Source organism: Chiloscyllium plagiosum, chromosome 36 (genome assembly GCF_004010195.1).
Source record: "Chiloscyllium plagiosum isolate BGI_BamShark_2017 chromosome 36, ASM401019v2, whole genome shotgun sequence".
Taxonomy (NCBI): domain Eukaryota; kingdom Metazoa; phylum Chordata; class Chondrichthyes; order Orectolobiformes; family Hemiscylliidae; genus Chiloscyllium; species Chiloscyllium plagiosum.
The window spans coordinates 19,716,872-19,738,559 of NC_057745.1; the positions used below are offsets into that span (position 1 = coordinate 19,716,872).

At 39.1% G+C, this 21,688-nt stretch overlaps 1 protein-coding gene across 3 annotated transcripts in view; it reads right to left on the bottom strand.

Moving 5' to 3' along the window:
- The window catches only part of tex9 (testis expressed 9), a 71,809-nt gene that overhangs the window by 42,404 nt on the left and 7,717 nt on the right, over positions 1–21,688 (bottom strand). For all 3 annotated transcript variants that reach the window (XM_043677479.1, XM_043677481.1, XM_043677480.1), the window contains 3 exons: positions 16,806–16,854; positions 13,585–13,661; positions 2,841–3,016 (listed from right to left, as the gene is read on the bottom strand). In XM_043677479.1, the coding sequence (XP_043533414.1) occupies positions 2,841–3,016; positions 13,585–13,661; positions 16,806–16,854 (302 nt within the window). The remainder of the gene's footprint in view (positions 1–2,840; positions 3,017–13,584; positions 13,662–16,805; positions 16,855–21,688) is intronic.

Sequence of the window (21,688 nt, forward strand, 5' to 3'; positions counted from 1 at the left end):
CCTGAAATACTTACACCCATGGAATCATATCTGACAGACAGTCACCATCAATAACATCCCTGGTATGTCCTGTCCCAGACAAAACAAATCCTCCCAGAATCATTGAATTATAGAATCCCTACAGTGCAGAAAGAGACCATTTGGCCCATCAATCAGACCCACTAAAGAGCATCTGCCCTATCCGTGTAACTCTGTATTTAGCATAGCCAATCCACCTAGCCTGCACATCCCTGGACACTACAGGGCAATCTACCATAGCTAATCCACCTAACCTCCACATCTGTTAACTCTGGGGGGAAATTGGAGCACCAGGCAGAAACCAATACAGACATGGGGACAATATGCAGACTCCACACAGACATCTTTTCAAGGTTGGGATCGAACCAGGTTCCCTGACTGTGCTAACCACTGAGACATTATGCCTCCTCTAAATGACATACAGTTGGACAGGAGTTGCTCTTGAAGTCCTCAACACCGAAATCTCATGGCATCAGGTCAAACGTGAACAAGAATATATCCCCTGATGATTACGACTTGCCATGCCTCCTAGCTGATGAATCAGTGCTCACTCCTCCACTTTGAACACTAGTTAAATGAAGCACAAATGTATTCTGGGTAGGGGAGTTCAATGTGGCTTTAAGGCTCCACTATTAAAACATAAAATACACAACAGTACAGAACAAAAATGGGCCCTTCAGTGTAAGAGGTAATTTCGGTTTAAACTTTAAGATGTGCCTGGACCACAGACTGATCTATAATAAAAGACAAAACCTTTGTTTCTTTTCTAACAACCATTTTATATACTCAAAAGTAGAGTAGTTTAAATTGTGCAGAATGCTGACAATTTGTGAGCTATAGTAAAAGCAAGCAGGCTCTTGATTAATGAAGCCATTCACACAGCAGAGAAGGATGAGTCCTTCGCTGATAAGACTCCAGGATGGGAGTACGACTTGAGACATCTGTTTCAAGATTAAAGCTTTTGACTGATAAGACTACAGGGTGAGAAAAACAACAAACTTTGGAGACTCTGGAGCCTTTTGTTGCAGACTTTGTGATAAAAATAATGATGTTTTTAAGAATGTGAACCTCATGGCTTGTTGGAGCCAAGGAGAGGAGGGACTTGTCCTATAAATAATGGAGACTTTGTAAGCCTCAGCGCGCCTTTTCTTTAAGGGTGCCCGACTCTGCAGACTTGACTTGTTAATAAAACTTTGTTTTCCTGAATTTGTCTAGAGCGATTATTGAGAAGCGATTTTCGTTTCTAACATTCAGCCAACAATGTTGTGCTGAACATTACACCAAATTAAACTAATCCTTTCTGTCTGCCCCTGGTCCACATCACTCCATCCCTTGCATATTCATGTGTTTATCTAAAAGATCCCTTAAATCCCCCCCCATCATATCTGCTTCCACCACCACCCCTGGCAATGTGTTCCAGACTCCTACCACTCTCTGTGAAAAAAGACTTGCCCCTCACATTTCCTTTGAACATTCCCCTCCTCGCCTTAAATGCATGCTCCATTGAATTTGACATTTCAACTTACTTTTCCCTGTAATGACATTCCATCTGAACCAAACTGAAACACAATACAACAAGCTGGCAAAGCCTGTAAAGAGCATACACTTTTCTCTAGTTACATGGCTTTTCTAAGTGGACATCTTACAGCAGATTGCGAACAAACATGCGCGTGGTGAAGGAATGCATGGACATGGTGAGACCAACTGTCAGAGACGGGCATGGCAAGGAAATGTGGGCAGGTAGTGAGATCGAATGTCAGGGACTCCACAATCGACCAGTTGATTGTTGGAGACCATAGACCTAGAAGGACAAGGGCAGCAGATTTTTTCACTGTTACTAGGTCAAAATCATGGATTTTCAATCTTTGCACTGCAAACTGTTTGAGAAAGCACCTCACCAGCACTTCCCCTAGAGTAGCTAGGAGTGTGCAATTAATTCTGGCTTGGCCCACATTGCTCATATGCCATGAAAGAGTAGAAAATAAATTAATGACGGTTTGAGTTTTCTTCCACAAGCGAAATTTCTGCACTGGCTCATATTTTGAAACTTTTTAATAACCATTTTGGTGCTTTGCCCATTTTCACGAAAAGGTAATAAAATGAGAATTAGAGTACAGGCAGTTCTTCTATAACGTTATGGTTGCATTCTTGGTTCAACCCTGTGTTACAGAAAGATTGCGCTTTAGAAACAGCATTTAAAGTGTTGCAATGTGGAACAAGTTTTAAAGTTTGCACTTTAAAAAGCGACCCCAATTTGTCAACCAGGTTAGAGCAAATACTTGTTAACAAAACGCTTATTTTCGCAGAATGACCTGTAGTATGAAGCTCCAGAATTTACATTATTGCCCTCCATAACATAGCTGCAATTAGATTCACATTAAACCTAGGTTAGAAGGGTTCTGCATGAACTATTTCACTGACATTTTTGTTTGCAATGCTGCCCAATGAGGAACTGGAAAACACAAACAGTTTCTTGTTTGCCCTCACTTCAGATTAAATGTCAGTGATATCCAATTGTAAAATGAATTGGTCTAAGTCATCAATCATTGAACTGAACTCAAGTGAATGCAGAAAAAAAATCCTTCTGTGGTTTGTTCAATATCTGAAATTTGACCCAATTTTTACAACATTCTATGAAACCTGAAATTTAGAATGCAAATCTTGTGGTGCAATTTCATTAAAATTCTTTCACTCAGTCTTAGTAACAAGTTAAAATGGTTTTTAATACCTTTACTGTAAGCTATTTTTGAAAGAAAACCGCAGCTTTAAACAATTGATTTGCTTAATGTAGAGAAATAATAATGCAATGCATTCAGACTCACCTGTGCCCATTTCATTGCCTATAGTGGGCATGACCTCAATATCCACACCAGCTGGACAGCCATTCTCCAATTCCCTTTCAATTTTACTAACTGTCTTTGCAAGTGAGAAACTGGAAAGATCCTCTGGAACTGCAACATCATCAGCAACGTGTAATTCAATGGTTTTGTGTTTAGAGCTAAAGTTTAAAAAAAAAGAAGTTTTAGCTGTTAATTTCCAATCACCAGCTCACAATAAGTGTTGCTGTTCTGGGACTGATATATTTAAAACATGGCAACTGGGTGGGGGGGATGGGGGAGATTTTACATGCCAGGAGTGGTGAAGATGGGAGATACATAAGAATTCTTGAAATTGGTGCAGGAGAAGACCATGGTTTTCACCTTAAACCTGCTCCACCTTTCACTTTCCTGTCTCTTTCTCGTAACACTCAACTTCCCTGTAAATCAAAAAGCTATCAGTCTTGGCCTTGAGGGATCAACTGGTAGAAAATGGGAAATCTGAAATTCTCAAACTCTCCACAGCATGTGAAGATCTTTTCTGGTGCCCTACTGAAATTCAGCCGGATAAACATGGCTTCCAGTCTGGTGGAGAATACCCCAGTGAGGGCCATTGAATCAAATAAATCTAATCCCCAATCATGCAAGAAATCCCTGATCCTGCGAGGATCACTTGAAAGTGGGAGAACAGTACAAGGCAGAATGATCACTGGCCCCACACAGAATGCCGTGAATACAGTCATAGATCTGTACAGCATGGAAACAGACCCTCTGGTCTGACTCATCCATACCAACCAGATATCCGAAATTAATCTAGTTCCATTTGTTAGCATTTGGCCCATATCCCTCCAAAACTTTCCTCTTCATATACCCATCCACGTGCCTTTTAAATGTTGTAATTGCACCAGCCTCCACCACTTCCTCTGGCAGCTTATTCCATACATGCACCACTCTCTGCGTGAAAAAGTCACCCCTTAGGTCACTTTTAAATCTTTCCCTCTCACCCTAAACTTAGGCCCTCTAGCTTTGGACCCCCCCACCCTGGAGAAAAGACCTTGGCTTTTCACCCTATCCATACCCCTATCCATTTTATAAAGCACAATAAGGTCACCCTTCAAATTCCGATGCTCCAGGGAAAATAGCTCCAGCCTATTCAGCCTCTCCCTATAGCTTAAACCTGGCAACATACTTGTAAATCCTTTCTGAACCGTTTCAAGTTTCTCAACATCCTTCCGATAGCAGGGAGACCAGAACTGCATTCAGTATTCCAAAAGCGGCCCAAGGTCCTGTACGGCCACAACATCACCTCCCAACTCCTATATTCAATGCACTGACCAATAAAGGCAAGCATGCAAAATGCCTTCTTCGCTATCCTTGCTTTCAATCCAAAAGCTGTCCTCTCCTCACTGCAGCTGCAAAATCCAGCCAACCGCACAGTTAAATTGCAATGCAAATTAATTCCAAGGTTATCAGTCTCATTAGCATATTTAAAATGCCAACCTGCATCCTGGAAATGGATTAGCTGCCCACACCATGCCTCTCTCAGTAAAATACAGACATCAGTCGGTTGCACCACTTTCTGGGTGACTCTTTTCCATTTATCCTGAACCTTCACATCCTTCCATGTTAAAAGTTTGTCTCGAACTTTCCAGAATATAACTGATTAAGGAAAAATCAAATCCAAAAGAAATGCTCACCTTGACATAATGTTACATGTTTAGCAAATACTGCACCACAGAATTTGGACTTAATTACTAAAATAAGTATAAGCTTGTACAGAACAGAATGTATAGTGCTCAGCATCAAATTGTAACATATTGTGCTCAAATTTATGGAGTGAAAACAAATGTACACCAGAAGTATTTATACTTATTTCAAAATGTCATAATCTCAGTAAAACATTTAGCTTCTCATAAGAATTTAAAACATTGGAATAGAGGAGGCCATTCAGCTCAAACCTTCCCTGTTATTCAAAAAGATTATGGCTGATCTGCCCTAAGCCTCAATTTCCCTGTCATGCCAGTTCATCCTGGCCTCAACTCCCCAATATTTCAAAATCAATGTTTCCTCTCTGTATACTTAGTGATCTAGACTCCACAACTCTCAAGGGTAGAGAATTCCAGAAATTTATTACCCTCTAAGAGAGAGGTTGCCTTAGCATCTCTGTTTTAAAGTGTCTATTTATTCTGTAACTATGAACATTAGTTTGAGACTTCCCCACTGGCAGAGACATGTTGTCAACATCTACCCTGTTAAACTTCCTCAGAATCTTGTATACTTCAATCAGATCACCATTCATTCTTCTAAATTCTAATGAATAAAGGCCAAACCTATTTAGCTATTCTTAGTATCAGCCTACTGAATCACTTTTGAAATCCCTGTCATGCCAGTCCCTCTTTCTTAAATACAGGTTCCAAAATTATACACACTAGTTCAGGTACAGCCTCATCAAAACCCAGTACAGTTGTAACAAGACATCCCTATTTTAAACTCCAATCTCTTAGCCAAAATTCCACTTGCCTTCCTAATTACTTGCTAGACCTGCAGCCTAACTTTGTGTGCTTTATGAACAAGCACACCCAGATCCCTTGTCCTACACTTTTTTGAAGACTATCTATATTCACAACAATCTACCTTTTGATTCTTTCTACCAAAGTGCATGATCTCACTCTTTCTTACGTCAAACTCAATCTGCCAAGTTTTCGCCCATTTACTCAATCCTTCTATATCCCATTATTTCCTTATCAAAACCTCCGTGTCTATTATTGTACAGTCAGCAAATTTGTATGGATGACACTCTGCCTCCCCCTCAAGTCATTAATATAGATAGCAAATGACACTTCACTAAATATGTGTCTAAACTAAAAAAATAAGCCATTAATCCCACTTTGTCTTCTGTGTGTTAGAGAATCTTCAATCCAGGCTAATACATTACCCTGGATTGAAGATTGGTTCAAGCGATCAGACCTTGGTGTTTATCTGCCTTTAGTCATATCAGTTTGCCAAATGCCTTCACCCCTCGTTACAAAATCTTTCCTCCCAACTGCACCTTATTTATCTCATATCTTTGGGATGTTTAGTGTCCTCCATCACAAAGACCAATGAAAAATATCAGTTTAAATTATCTGCTATTTCCATGTTCCCAATTATCAATTTCTGAGTTTCACCCTCCAAGTGTTCCACTTTACCGTACCTAATCTCTTTTCGTACACCTTCAGAAACACTTGTATTTGTTTTTGCTGATTTACTTTCATATTAAATTTTCTTTCTCTTTATATGCTCCTGGTTCCTAAAAATAATCCCAATCCTCTTGCCTATCACTAGTTCTCAACACATTGTATACCACAGGTTTCAATTCGATACTCTCCTTGACCATCTTTGTTCTCAAGCATGTGGATGTGTTTTTGACAAATTAACCTAAATGTCATTTGATATTTCCATTTAGGTCTCCAAAACTCTTTTCCATGAAAGACTGACTTTACAAGAGATGCATATATTGGTTAACAGCAGTGAGATAATGATCAACAAAATATCTTTTGAGATGCAGGCAGCAATTTGGAATTCAGTCGAAAGAGTATTATTACAATATACATCAATCTATTAATCCTGTCTTTGAATAGGTCAGGCATTGTAAACTATGGTCCCTGGATCATATGTAGTTCTTAAATATTTTCATTCACTCATAACCCCATTTTTTTCCAGTCCTCCCTGTCCATTGCTTTTCCTGCTTCATCGCAGGTTTTCCTCCTATTAAATACTCAATAGCCAGGAGACATTATTTGTATTGGTATTAAGTAAATAGAAGGTAAAATCTGTTAAATATGCATTGGATTATTTTCACACCACTAGCATTAATTTCACAGGACCAAGCTGGCACTTATTGCTGCTTTCCCATTGATGGATTTAAAATTATCCATCAACAAAGGAGCAGCAGTGGGAGCAGAGCTTTCCAAATCTCTAGTTGCCCTGAAGCAAAACAAGGAATGCCAGATAAAAACAGTACTCTGTACTGACAGTATTCCTTAAGGCTTTCCAAATTACTAATTTAAAGGTAAGATGCCCTAAGTTAATCTTTACCTGTTTTTCTGCAAAATTTTGATTCTCAACAATTCTCAAACTACCATACTGATCACACAGGCCATGCTCTTTCACCTGACTGGAACTGCAAGAGTGTCGCAATGAAGGCCATATATTTAATTTTCGCAGCCCTGCATGGCCATTGTTTCGTATCTTCCCCAGTAAATAAGGCCTAGTCTGCGGGAAGTGGTGGGAAGGTGGAGCAACAGCAGCAGCATGGAGAGAGTTTCAAGCTCACTGAGCTCGGGGAGTGTAGCCTAGTCGTACATTGTCACTGCAAAAAATACTGGAGTAATGTCACAGGGAAGGCGTGACTGATAGGCTGGTAGGAAATCTGCAGTAAGTTTGAACAAGAGCACAGTCGAGAAATATTAGAAATTATTAACTCATAAATTTATAATGATAAGGTTCTCCACATAAGGCTGTTGCAGAAAATATAGAGGCTTGGGATTGAGGGTGATTTAGCGTTTTGGATCAGAAATTGTCTAGCTGAAAGAAGACAGAGGGTGGTGGTTAATGGGAAATGTTCATCCTGGAGTTCAGTTACTAGTGGTGTACCGCAAGGCTCTGTTTTGGGGCCACTCCTGTTTGTCATTTTTATAAATGACTTGGATGAGTGTGTAGAAGGATGAAGTTAAAAATCACACAACACCAGGTTATAGGTTTATTTGGAAGCAATAGCTTTTGGAGCACTGCTCCTTCATCAGGTGGTTGTGGAGATCGTAGGACACAGAATTTATAGCAGAAGTTTACAGTGAGATGCAACTGAAATTATATATTGAAAAAGACCTGGATTGTTTGTTAAGTCTCTCATCTTTTAGAATGGGCATGTTAGTTTCAGTTCTTTTGTACATAAATTCCAGAACTTTCTTAAAAGTTACATTCTCAAGTGAACTATAAGAAAAGGTGCCATGTCGGCCCAGATAATGCATTGAAGGTGTGAGGTGCCCTGTGTGAGACTGTCTGTGCCACAATGGTCAGACTGATTCTAATCTAAAAAAGAGATTTACAGAATCTTACAAAATCTGCGGCCTTTGAGCAAAGTAAAATGCAATTCTGCAAGTACAAATTCACCACAAACTTGTGTGTGTGTGCATGGCGGGGCAGGGGTGAGGGGGTGGTGGGGGCAGTGTCTGTGAGAGAGTGTGTGTGTATGAGAAAGAGTGTAAACGAGTATAGGTCTGTGAGAGACTGCATGTGAGAGTGTATGAGAAAGAGTTCATATATGAGAGAGGGTCTGCATTCAGTGTATTGATCTGCAAGAGTGTGTGTGTCTGCAAGAGAGTGTGTGTGTGTCTGCAAGAGAGTGTGTGTGTCTGCAAGAGAGAGTGTGTGTGTGTCTGCAAGAGAGTGTGTGTGTGTCTGCAAATAGTGCAGTGGGGTCACCTGTAGAGTTACACGAACTCAAGATCCCAGTTGAGACCATCCCCTCGGTACCGAAGGATGGGTTAGTAAATTTGCAGATGACACTAATGTTGATGGAGTTGTGGATATTGGAGTGCGAGGAGGAGGAGGAGGATCCAGATGTTGTGGTCCACGTTGAGGCAAACAACACAGGCAAGGCTAGGAAGGAGGACCTGTTTGGGGATTGTCAAGCACAAGGAATGAAATTGAGGAACACGTCCTCAAGGGTTATAATCTCCAGATTACTAACCGAGCCACATGCAAGTTGACTTAGGTACAAGAAAGTTTGGGAAGGAAACACGTGGCTAAGGGAGTGATTTGGGAAAACGGGGTTCCATTTCATGGAGCATTGGCATCAGTTTTGGAACAGGAGGGTTCTGTACCGCTGGGATGGTCTCCACCTGAACCAATGTTGAACCAGTGTTCTAGTGAAAAGGATAATTAGGGTGGTCACCCAGTCTTTAAACTAGTGAGTTGGGGGAAGGAAAGGGGAACATGGCAGGAAGTGTGATGGTAAATAAACAGGTAAGCAGCAGGTTGGCATGTGTGCAGGAGGGCTTAACTGCAAGGCAGATTTTGAAACAAGTAAAAAGGAAGAATAACTCAGGAGATATTATTAGAGATGTTGGATATCACGAGAGTATGAAAACTAGCATAATGGCACTTTGCCTGAATGCTTATAGCATTCGTGACAAAGTCGATGAGCTAACAGCAGAAATCATCATGAATGAATATTATTCAAGAGCCATTACAGCCATGGTTAAAGGATGGTCACAATTGGGAGTTAAATATCCGGGATATCAGACTATTCGGATGGACAGACAGGAAGGTAACGGAGGTGGCGTAGCCCCACTATTCAAGGACGACATCAGGGCGGTGCTGAGAGATGATATAGGTTGCATGGAGAATAAGGCTGAATCCACTTGGGTGGAAATCAGAAATTCTAACAAGAAAACGTCATTGATAGGTGTAGATTACAGGCCACCAAATAACAACATCACATTGGGGTGGGCAATAAACAAAGAAATAACTAATGCCTGTAAAAATGGTATGGCAATTATCATGGGGGATTTTAATTTACATGTCGATAGGTGGAACAAGTTTGGTCACCGTAGCCTTGAGGAATTGTTCATAGAGTGTATCCATGATAGTTTTCTTAAACAGTATGTAATGGAACCGATGAGGGAGCAAGCTATTCTAGATCTGGTCCTGTGCAGTGAGACAGGAATAATTAATGACCTTATAGTTCGGGATCCTTTTGGAAGGAGCGATCACAGTATAGTTGAATTTCGAATACAGATGGAGTGTGAAGATAAAATACAATATCAGGGTCCTGTGCTTAAATAAAGGAGACTACAATAGAATAAGGGAGGACTTGGCTAAAGTAGACTGGAAACAAAGATTTTATGGTGGAATAGTTGAGCAGTAGAAGACTTTCAAAGCAATTTTTCAAAGTGCTCAGCAAAAGGTTATTCCAGTGAAAAGGAAGGACTGTAAGAAAAGGGATAAGCTGCCATGGCTGTCTAAGGAAATAAGGAAGCTATCAAATTGAAACAGAAGGCATACAAAGTGGTCAGGATCAGCAGGAACTGGAAGATTGGGAAAGCTTTAAAAGTCAACAGAAAGCCACAAAAAGAGCTATAAAGAAAAGTAAGATAGAACATGAGAAAAAAACTAGCACAGAATATAAAGACAGACAGCAAAAGTTTCTATAAATATATAAAATGAAAAAGAGTAAACATTGGTCTTTTAGAAGGGACACTTAGTTGTGGGATATGATGAAATGGCCAAGGCATTGTATAGATATTTTGTGTCGGGTCTTCACAGGAGAGGACACTAATAACATGCCAGTAATTGACAAAGAGATGAAGGTAGGTGAGGATCTGGAAACAACCATTATTAGAGCAGAGGTAGTGTTGGGCAAGATAATGGAGCTAAGAATAGAAAAGTCTCCTGGCTCTGATGGAATGCATCCCAGGGTACTAAAAGAGATGGTGGGAGAAATAGCAAGTGCACTTGTGGTAATTTTCCAAAATTCGCTGGAATCTGGGACAGTTCCAGCAAATTGGAAAACAGCAAGTGTGAGGCCACTGTTTAAAATGGGTGGTAGACAAAAGATGGGGAATTATAGACTGGTTGGCTTAACTTCTGTGATGGGTAAGATGATTGAGTCTATTATCAAGGAAGAAATAGCAAGGCATCTGGATAGCAATTGTCATCTGGGTAAGATGTAGTATGGGTTCATGAAAGGCTGGTCATGCTTAACTAATCTTTTGGAATTCTATGAAGGCATTACAAGCATGGTTGACAATGGGGACTCAATGGATGTGGTGTACCTAAATTTCCCAAAAGGTCTTCGGCAAGGCGCCCCACATGAGGCTTCTGCATAGGATAAAAATGCATGGCGTTATGGATAAAGTATTACCATGGGTAGAGGCTTGGTTGACCAACAGGAAGCAAAGAGTGGGAGTAAATGAGTGCTATTCTGGTTGGCAATCAGTAACTAACAGCATGCCTCAGGGATTAGTGTTGAGACTGCAATTATTCACAACTTATACAGATAATTTGGAGTTGCGGACCACATGTCGTGTGTCAAAGTTTGCAGATGACTCTATTGATTGGCAGAGTAAAGTGTGCAGAGGACTGTGAAACTTTGCAGAGGAACATAGATACTTTTAGTGAGTCGGCAAAGGTCTGGCAGATAGGATACCAAGTTAATAAATGTGAAGTCATACATTTTGGTAGGAGTAACATTAAAAAGGACTATTACTTGAATGGTGAAAAGGTGCAGCATGCTGCTGTGCAGAGGGACCTAGGTGTTCTTGTGCATGAATCATAGAAGGTTGGTCTGCAGGTACAACAGATAAATAGGAAGGCAAATGGAATTTTGTCCATCATTGCTAAATGAATTGAGTTTAAAAGCAGGGAGGTTATGTTGCAGCTGTATAGGGTGCTTGTGAGGCCACACCTCAAGTACTGCATGCCATTTTGGTCTCCTTACTTAAGAAAGGATGTACTGGCACTGGAGGGGGTGCAGAGGAGGTTCACTAGGTTTATTCCGGATTGGAGGGGGTCGGCTTATGAGGAGAGACTGAGTAGACTGCGATTATATTCATTGGAATTTAGAAGAATGAGGTGGGATCTTATTGAAACACATTATGAAGGGAATAGATAAGATAAACTTCGAGAGGTTGTTTCCATTGATAGAACTAGGACAAGAGGACATAGCCACAAAATTAGGGGGAGCAGATTTAGGACTGAATTGAGAAGGAACTTCTTCACCCAGAGGGTTGTGAATCTATGGAACTCCCTGCCCAGTGAAGTCGTTGACACTACCTCAGTACATGTTTTTAAAGCTTAGCTTTTTTTTGGACAATAAAGGAATTAAGGGTTATAGTGAGACGGCAGAGTGGAGCTCAGGCCACAAAAAGATCATGCATGGTCTTATTGAATGGCAAAGCAGGCTTAAAGGGCCAGATGGTCTACTCCTGATCCTAGTTGTTATGTTCTTAATAAATGGGACTGGGAGTTCACAGGAATTGACAATCAAATCTGTGCCCCTTTGCTGTAGTTGATTATGTATGTCACAGTACCTTTAAAATGACCTATTTTTAAGAAGAGGGCTGTTGTGCAATTATTTCCAGGGTTAAAGTGATCAAATGATTTTTTTACTTCTATATCTAGAATAGAATTGTCACAAAATTTCAAATTTAAAGCTCTCCCCACAAAAGGTTTTATATTTCATTGCACAGAATTAACTTAACTTAATTTTAATTAAACTTTACATGAAGTAGTATATAGGATGAAGGCAGAATATAATATCCAATCACGATATCAGTATCATGCACACAATAAAATAAAGGTGCGCTATTAAGTGCAAAAAGTAGCTATTTCCATAATTTTGCATCAAAGTAGGCATGATTTAAGAACAAACCTCAAATTACTTTAAAACTGGAATGTTGTACAACTGGAAGGCATGGAAACAAATGTAATAGGAGAAAGTGAGGACTGCAGATGCTGGAGTTAAGAGTCCAGAGTGTGGTGCTGGAAAAGCACAGCAGGTCAGTCAGCATCTGAGGAGCAGGAGAATCGAAGTTTCGGGCATAAACCCTTCATTCCTGATGTAGGCTTATGCCTGAAATGTCGATTCACCCGCTTGTACAGTCATACAGCATGGAAACAGATCCTTCAGTCCAACTAGTCTATGCCAAGCATAATCTCCAACTAAACTAGTCTCATGTGCCTGCTCCTGGTCCATATCCCTCCAAACCTTTCCTATTCATGTACTTAGCCAAATGTCTTTTAAATGTTGTAATTATACCCACATCCACCATTTCCTCAGCAAGTTCATTCCACACGCAAACCACCCTCTGTATAAAAAAATTTGTCCCTCATGTCTTTTTTTAAATCTTTTTCCTCTCACCTTAAAAATGTGTCCCTTAGCACACTATCATAAAATGTTAGACTGTAGATTTAAATTAACAATTTCATCCCTAATGAAGTCTGGTTTCAATCAGTTATCAGCAGAGAAAAAGGGAGTCACACAGAAATGGTCCCTCCTACTGTTGCTTATTCCTTACAGAATGATTATATATTACTGATTATAATTTTTGGAAAAAAAGTCTGATCCAGACATGGTCAAAGAGATGGGCATAACGAAGAAAGAATAGCTACTTTAAAAAAAGAACTGAGAAGTGTAATTGTTGAGAAAACACAATTAGAAAATCACATCAGTGCACATTAATCAAGATTAGTCACTGCCAGGCATTTTACATCAATATGACAACCTGTATTGTGCACCAAAAAAAAACAAAAAATAGGAAACAGTGAATTACCCTGATAGGTTATGCAAGTTATCACTATCACTTCTTATTTAACTTGTTGCAATCGCCTCTCTCTCTCAAACCAGTAACAAAGTACACTATAATACCAATCCTTTAGAAAAAACTACACAGGATAAATTAAGTTGTGTTAATATTTCAGATTAATATTTCTTAAAAAAAAGGAAGATTTCCTTTTGAATAGTGGTCATTAACCCCAACAATTTGAGGCTGCTTCTTCCCTTTCCATCGTGAACTCCAGCTCAAACACAGACAGCGCTAAACAATACGGAAGTGAAATAAAAATAACGTTTGTAGCACCACTGCATTAGAAAATGTGCTTAATGTTTTGATATTAAATGCAATGCACAAATTGCATTTTGTTTGAGGGTTTTTAAAGTACTCAACATTAAACTGGACAGATGGTACAGAAATAGTGAAAACTTTACCTTGTCAATTTCTTTCCCTTATTAGCTGAATTTGGTCTGCTTCGTTGTGTGCTTTTCAGTTCAACTTTATTTTTGTTCTGAATCATGTAAAGAAAATATAACTACAATTATTTTCACTAAATGACTCATAATTCAAGGTGCAAGATTGAAATGTATAAAATTGGGCGGCGGAGCATAGTTCGGATAAACAGGAAGATATTTTTCCTCTTGATGGAAGGATCAATGACCAGGGGCTTAGATTTAAGATAATGGGCAAATGGTTTAGAGGGGATGTGAGGAAAAATATTTTAACCCAGTGGGTGGTGGGAATTCAGAACTCATTGCCTGTAAGGATGGTAGAAGAAGAAATCTTCATACCATTTCAGGAGTACTGAGATGTGCACTTGCGATGCCAAGGCATACAGGCTATGGCCTTATGGAAAATGGGATTGGAATAGTTGGGTCCTTGTTCCTTTTATTTGCTATTTTCATTTTACCCAATAAGAATAAATTATTCTAATGCTTTCATAAAAAAGCACATTTTGATAGTTACAAACATGGCAAGATTTAGCTAATTTTGTTTGTGAAATTTAAAGTTACTCTGTCCCCTTTTTCTGTCAATCCTCCTTTCCCAATATTATGCAACACCTTGACCTTGTTACCATTTTGACCTCATTAGCATCCAACAACATGACTGGTGTCTGCCTGATTCGGACATATATTAAATTTGTTTCACTTGTCTGCTGCAGGATTTCCAATCTTAGTAAAGGTAATGGAAGTTTGCCTCAAATTTAGGGGCTTTAAAATCTCAGGTTTACATAACTTTGACTGAATTAAAACCAATTATATAAATTAATCAATCAACAATGCACACCATTCTGAAAAGCGCAAGATGTCCGTCAGCAAGGCAAGCCATGCTAACTTACAAAATAAATTCTTGACAAAAAGGTGCAAAGCTGAAGGTTTCTTGGTACCTTAAAAATGGATCTTCCAGGGTAAAACAGTTTAGAAACTGAACAATTCAGTAGTCTCAGAAATCAAAGAGCTGAATTTTCTTATTTTCAGTTAAAGTATTTTTCAAGTGAGATTCATGAAACCCAATCCACCATGGTTCACAGTGACTTTTCCCATGCAAACTCCTGCTCTTTGCCCTATTAATTGTGGAACCAGGCTCTCTGGAACTTTTCTTGAGCAATGATGTGGTTGTGGAGGCAAATGTGCCCACCACTGCTGGGACGTTTCACTATTCATGCTGCTGGTGCCATGTTTAAAGCCCAGCAGCAGACCATTTCAAATGCTGTAAGCCAGGAACTGCCCCTCACAATTTGGTGCTCAGCTCTCATCAGTCAGGGCCCAGAAAGCAAAGCTTGCTCCCTGCATGGTGGACAAAGACCTGGAGGTTGTAGTGGTTAGGCAGGCAGTCCTTTATCCTGTTGACTGCCAGATCCAGTTATCCGGAATAGATAGCAACCTGGGTCAATGCTGTATCCAAGGTTAAAAGGAATGCCCAGCAGTACAGGAAGAAATTGAATGATCTTCTGTGCTTCGCAGGTCCAACCATTTTCTCTGCCATTTAGATTAGATTACCTAAGGTTGGAAACAGGCCATTTGGCCCAACAAGTCCATGCCGGCCCTCCGAAGAGTAACCCATTAAGATCAATTTCCCTCCGACTAATGCACCAAATACTATGGGCAATTTAGCATGGCCAATTCACCTGACCTGCACATCTTTGGACTGTGGGAGGAAACTTGAGCATCCAGAGAAAACCCACTCAGACATGGGGAGAATGTGCAAATTCCACACATTCGTCCGAGACTGGAATCGAATCCGGGTCCCTGGTGCTGTGCGGCAGCAGTGCTAACCACTGAGCCATCATGCGGTCCCATTTCATACACATGGAGCCACCACTCACTCAAACTCTGCCACAGCGCACAGCTCATGGACTACAATTCAGTCAATGATACACTGCATGTATTACTTCCACTCAATAGTTCTTCCCTCTGGGCAATTAGGGATGGTGAATAAATGCTGGCTTAGCCAATGACATCTATATCTCATGAATGAGTAAAAGAAAATCCTCATCTTCCCAAATTATTGTCCCCTTCTGCTCTCTTTTGGATCTGGTGATGTGTAATGAGGTAGGTTTAATAAATTATGCCAGAGTTAAAGATTCCTGAGGAAATGTGAATATGTATGATAAATTTAACATTCAGTTTGAAAGGGAGGAACATGGGTCAAAAACAATGCTAAGTTTAAATAAGGGAAATCACAAAGGAACAGGATCAGAATTAGTTAGAGTGGATTTGGAAAGTAGTTTAGCAACAAAGAGGTTTAATGAAGCATGGCAGATACTTAAGAAAATAGTTCATGGCCCACAGTAAAATGTATCCCTGTCATGTCAGAAAGAACAACTCTAGGAAGGGAAAAAAACCAATCACAGATCAAGTTAAAGATAGCACCAAATTAAAAAACAACATACAATGTGGCAAAGGTTAGTGGTGAGCCAGAGGATTGGGAAAGTTTAAAAACCAACAAATGACAAGCAAAATCGTTATATAGAGACTGAAGATGTACTTTAAACATGCAAGTAACATGAAGACACACAGCAAAAGTATCTATAAATATATAAAAAGGAAGAGACAGACCAAAGTTAATGTAGGTCCCTTAGAGAACAAGGCTGAAGAAATAATAATGGGGAACCAGGAAATGGCAAAAGAGTTGAATTAATATTTTGTATTGGTCTTCTTAGTGGAAGATATTAACAGCAGTCAAAATTACTGAATAATGAAGAGCCAAAAGAAGGAGACAAATAAATATAACAACTATCACTAGAGAAAAAGTGCTAGAGAAATTAATGGGGCTAAAAGCCAATAAGTCCTCTGGACTCAAAGGGATGCATCCTGACATATTAAAAGTAGGTACAGACATAATGGTTGCATTGGTAATCTTCCAAGAATCCTTAGAGTACAGCAGGGAAGAGGTGACGCAAATGGAATGGTGGCTTTTATTTCAAAGAGAATGGGTTATAAAAATAGAGAAGCTTTGTTAAAACCATACAAGGCAGTAATCAGACCACAGCAGGAATACTGTGAACAATTTTGATCCCTTTATCTAAGGAAAAATATATGGCATTAGAGGCAGAGCTCCTGATTCAGAGGTAGGGACCCTACCACTGACCACCTTAGTCTTTTATAAATAGAATAAGCAACAGAAAAAGCTCAACAAATATTTATGTTAATACCTTTGTTATTTTATTTTCAGAAGATGCTCCATCAGAAGGAACAAATTCTCTGGGGAAAAAAAAAAATATAAATACATATTTTTATTTTGGCTCATGCACTACATAATAGATAAATGATTATTCAAATATCAAGTAACCATAAGTCATGACTCATTCTCTTAGATTTCATCTTGCATAAAAGGAATATTAAATGCAACAGGAACATTAGTTATAGTCAATATATACATTACTACATTCAGTATTGTAACAATAAAATATCTCAAGCACTTCACTGTCAACTTTAAGATAAGTATCTATTTGTAAGTTCATGCTTCTGCATCACTTAAATTCATTTTTCTTGAGTTTGATGAATTTAGTTAGGTCAAAATCTTACTCATAAGTTGCACATAATTTGGAAGTTAGGTCCTGTGTCTCAGCAGAATGGTTTTCTGCATTCAGATGACACCTTCTATTAACTGAACATGAAACAGCACTTCAAAAGTGGTCATGTTGAACTTTTAAGCCACATGATCTAATCTAAAGCCAAATCTGTGTGATGAGCAGTCTTCAAATATGGAAGAGGAATTGATAGAAATTCTGCTGAATTTAATTTTTAGGGGAGTTGGGACGCCGATTTTTTGAAGTATTTTCTTCCTTCTCATTTTCCTTTTCTGTGTCTTGCTACATTTCCATATCAGTGTGCTGGAGGCATGTTTTTGGGATATTCCAATGCCTTCAACAGCTCTGTAATCAGTCACTCTCTGATGTGGAACAGCAGATGTGATAAGACTTCTGGCAATTTCCCTGTCTTATGATGATTAAACACTGAGCCTTCGCCAGACAGGTACAAGAAGGGCAATCAGTAACTCAATGTTACTAAAGAATAGGCACAAATTCTTTGCTTCAACACTGCAAATCGTAATTTATGAGCACCACATGTGTTACCTTGGGCTTTTTCAATGGCACAACAATTATATATGTTAATTGATTGTAGGTTCGTAGAAATTACACGAAATGTTATGATTTGAAATGCAATAAATGGGTCACACTGTTGTTCTATTATTTCTTCCTACACAAAAGGTAACATGCCACTGCTGTCAGGCAATATTAGAACACATACTGCTCAAATAAATTAATAATAAAATTGAAAAATCTGGAAACACTCGACAATTCTGACAATATGGACTGGATTTGATGCAGCCCACTGTAGTGAAAAACATAGTGACCAGGCCGACTTAATCACGAGAGAGGGCCTACAACAGTCTCTCTGATAAAGTAAGGGGCCGAATGGAGCTGACAAACTTCTTCTGGCTGCTGATAATGGGATGACAATGAGGTTCATATATGATGGCACAGCTTTGATTGGCCCTTAGTGGACAGGACTTCTGCCACAATGGTCCTTAAGTGTAGGGGAGGCCTGATGATGGCTACTTAAGTGACTGAACAGCACTTGATTCTTTTGGGCCTCCCACCCTGAACTGATGGTAGTTCCTCAATGGTACTCCGTCCAGTGGGGAATATCTCTACTAGCTGACAAAAACTCAGCTCGTGTGGAAAGAGAAACAGTTAATGTTTCAGGTGGATGGCGTTTCACTAGAACCTGTCGCTACTTAACATACACCAATTCCCTTGGAGATAATAAAAGTAAGACTTTTAATAACTCAAAAACAGCCTCCTATCATATATCAACACTTGACAAAATCCCTACGTTATTCAGAATTAAAAATTAAGTTAACTTGTGTCTATGTAATTTGTGACACGTTGATTGAGAAATTTGGTGCAAAAAATTTGCATGTAACAAAGTAGCTGATGTAAGATAAGAAAATGTGACCCAGACAGTGCAACAAACCACAAGTGAGACATATTGTTTTTCTAAAATTGGGTGAGTCAGAGAGATGGAAGAAAAGTAGTTGGGGAGAGTAAGGAAATGGCAGAAATACTACACACAAATTCTGCTTCAGTTATCAGAGGGTGGAAATTAAGACTTGATATATATGAAGTGGGTGTGGAACATGGAGTTTATTAATCAGAGGTGGCATAATTTAAGAAATGACTCAAATCTAAGGTAGACATTTACTAAGAGGAAAATGCTGCATTTGTAAAAGAATCCAATTTAAGTGACAACAATTTAAGGGTGTTAGGTGTAACTTTTAGTATTAAAGCACGATTCAAAAACAATAGAAGAGATGTGAGAATTGTATTCCTGCTGTGGTATGGAGGATGAAGAGCTACACTCATGAAGGTTTAAGATATGAGAATAAGATCAGTTAACTTGCCATAAGACAGATTTGATCCTTAGTTTCTGGCAAATAATTGATTTAGCTGAACTGAGTGAGGAATTAGTTTCTTTAGCTTCAATGTCCCCATTCATAGAAGAAAAATACTTTGCTACAGTCACCATATTGCCCAGGTACTTCCGGCTCGAAGTGGATGTTGGAAAAGGTTTGGTTCAGTTGTCATGACTCATAGTCATAAACGTTGATGGCATTTCAATGTTCAGGCTGACAGAGCAATAAGGCTTATTATGCAAACAATCAGATTATCGAACATCACTAACAATTTGGAACAGTACCCTCATACCTGTCACATCCATAAGAGGAAGGGAAGAAAACTAAAAGGGGCTGGGGTGAGCTTAATAAATTTGTCTGTAAATGTTACTGTCCATTTCGATCATAAAAATCATAGGTTAATGATATCAGTCAGGTACTATGGGGGTCACAAAAATGGTTTCAATATTGCCATATTAACGACGAAATACATAGATAATTCAGTTCTATGCCATTAATGAAAATGTATATTAAAAACCACTGAATTTCAGTGGAGTCAGTTTCAGGAAAAATAGTGTCTTAAGTATATTTATTTCAACACCTAAACACATAATTAGATCTGAAAAGTCTTACTGGTCAACAGTGACAAGTAGAAGTCAATCTAAATAACAAAATTAGTGTCACTAAGTAAATTTTAGTTGATAGACCAAAGCTCTGGCTTTCGCTCTATCATAAAAAGTTAAAAAATGCAATTTGACATTCAGTATAACACGCAGTGCAGAAACATAGAAAATATAATCGTGGCTGATCATCCTACTCAGTACCCTGTTCCCACTTTCACCTCATCACCCTTAGCCTTGGACCCTTTAGCCTAAGAACTACATCTAACACTGTTTAAAGACTCTATCAAAGAACTGTCCCGTAGAATGTATATTTTAAAAAATGCAATTAAACTTAAAAGGTTAAATATAACTATCAAACATTCTTGAATGGCTGGTTAATGCAATGAATAGTGATGAGATCAAAGGGGCTCCTTGGAATGGGCAAAGGGGAGCAAGTTCTGAAAATACAGTAAGAATTGAAAAACTGAAATTCTAACATGAGGAAATAACTTACCAATTTTGCCCTTAAGCTTTAAACGGCACCGTCAGAAACTGACTACCTTAATTCAACGCATTCAACTCCCCTTCTCAGACATTCATCAAGCTATCTTCATCACACATGCTCCATAAACATTGTCCTCCCTCACTTTTCATCCACTCAAATCAAACCACAGCATCATACATTCTCTTGGTCCAACACTCTGAAACCTTCAGAACTTCATTTCAGAACTCATGAACTATTATGATTTGCAGGCATCTGCCAAGTTACTTTAAGTACAGGGATACACATGCATCTACACAGGATGGTTTCATTTCTTACCAGTCATTCTGCATTCACTTGGAGGCTGCCAGCCTCTGTGGTTTGCAGCGCATTTTAGCACACAGACTCTTCAGTTCTAAATTATAGACTGCTAGTTTCCATGTCTTGCATTGCTTTTAGAGAAGAGGGATGGGCAGGCAACTTGTCACATTTCAGAGCATTGAACAGTCAAGGGGTGTGCATGTTACTGTAAAACACAATGCTACATCAATATCACACCAGTACATGAAATTGCTGGAAAAGCTCGGCAGATCTGGTAGTACCTGTGGAGAGAAATCAGAGTGGGTGTTGCAGGTCGAGTGACCCTTCCTCAGAACATGTTCCAGCAATTTCTGTTTTGGTTTCTGATTTATAGCATCCGTAGTTCTTTCAGTTCTTGGCAATGTTAGGTGTGTGATTGATTTACTTAGTAAAATAATTTAGTTTGCACTTTTGAACTTTGGCATATATGTTTTCTATGTATTTGAGGGAGTTTAAACATGAACTCAGATACATTTCTGTAAAACTGGTCATTCATTTTAAAACACAGTATTAGAGAGAGACTCCCTAAAGAGTATGTGTTTTAGTTATATTGGGAGAGTTTATGAGTGAACAAAGTAAAGAGTGTAGCATTATGCTTTCCAATACAAGATATTTTGAGGTCTTAGGAGAAACATCCATAGCTTAGAAAAAGGTGTTCTGATTTCAATTTGGAATAGTTTACAGAAGACAGTTGATTGAAGTTACAGTTAAGTCCTTTGGATTTGAACAAGATGGAAATTCTTCCTGGTGTGGGTAATGGTGTAAAGTTGTGTTATAGAGTCATACAGCATGGGAACAGACCCTTTGGTCCAAGTCGACCATAATCCTAAACTAGTTCCATCTGCTGGCACTTGGCCCATATCCCTCCAAACATTTCTTATTCATGTACTTATCCTAATGTCTTTTAAATATTGTCACGGTACCTGCATCCACCACCTCCTCAGGACATACTTTCCACACACGAACCACTTTCTATGTAAAAAAATTGCCCCTCATGTCTTTTTAAAATCTTTCTCCTCTCACCTTAAAAATATGCCCCCAACCTTGAAATCCCCCACCCTAGGGAAAAGACACCTGCTATTCACCTCATGATTTTATAAACCTCTGTAAGGTCACCCCTCAACCTCCAATGCTCCAGTGAAAAACATCTCAGCCAATCCAGCCTCTCCTTGAAACTCAAACTCTCCATTCCCA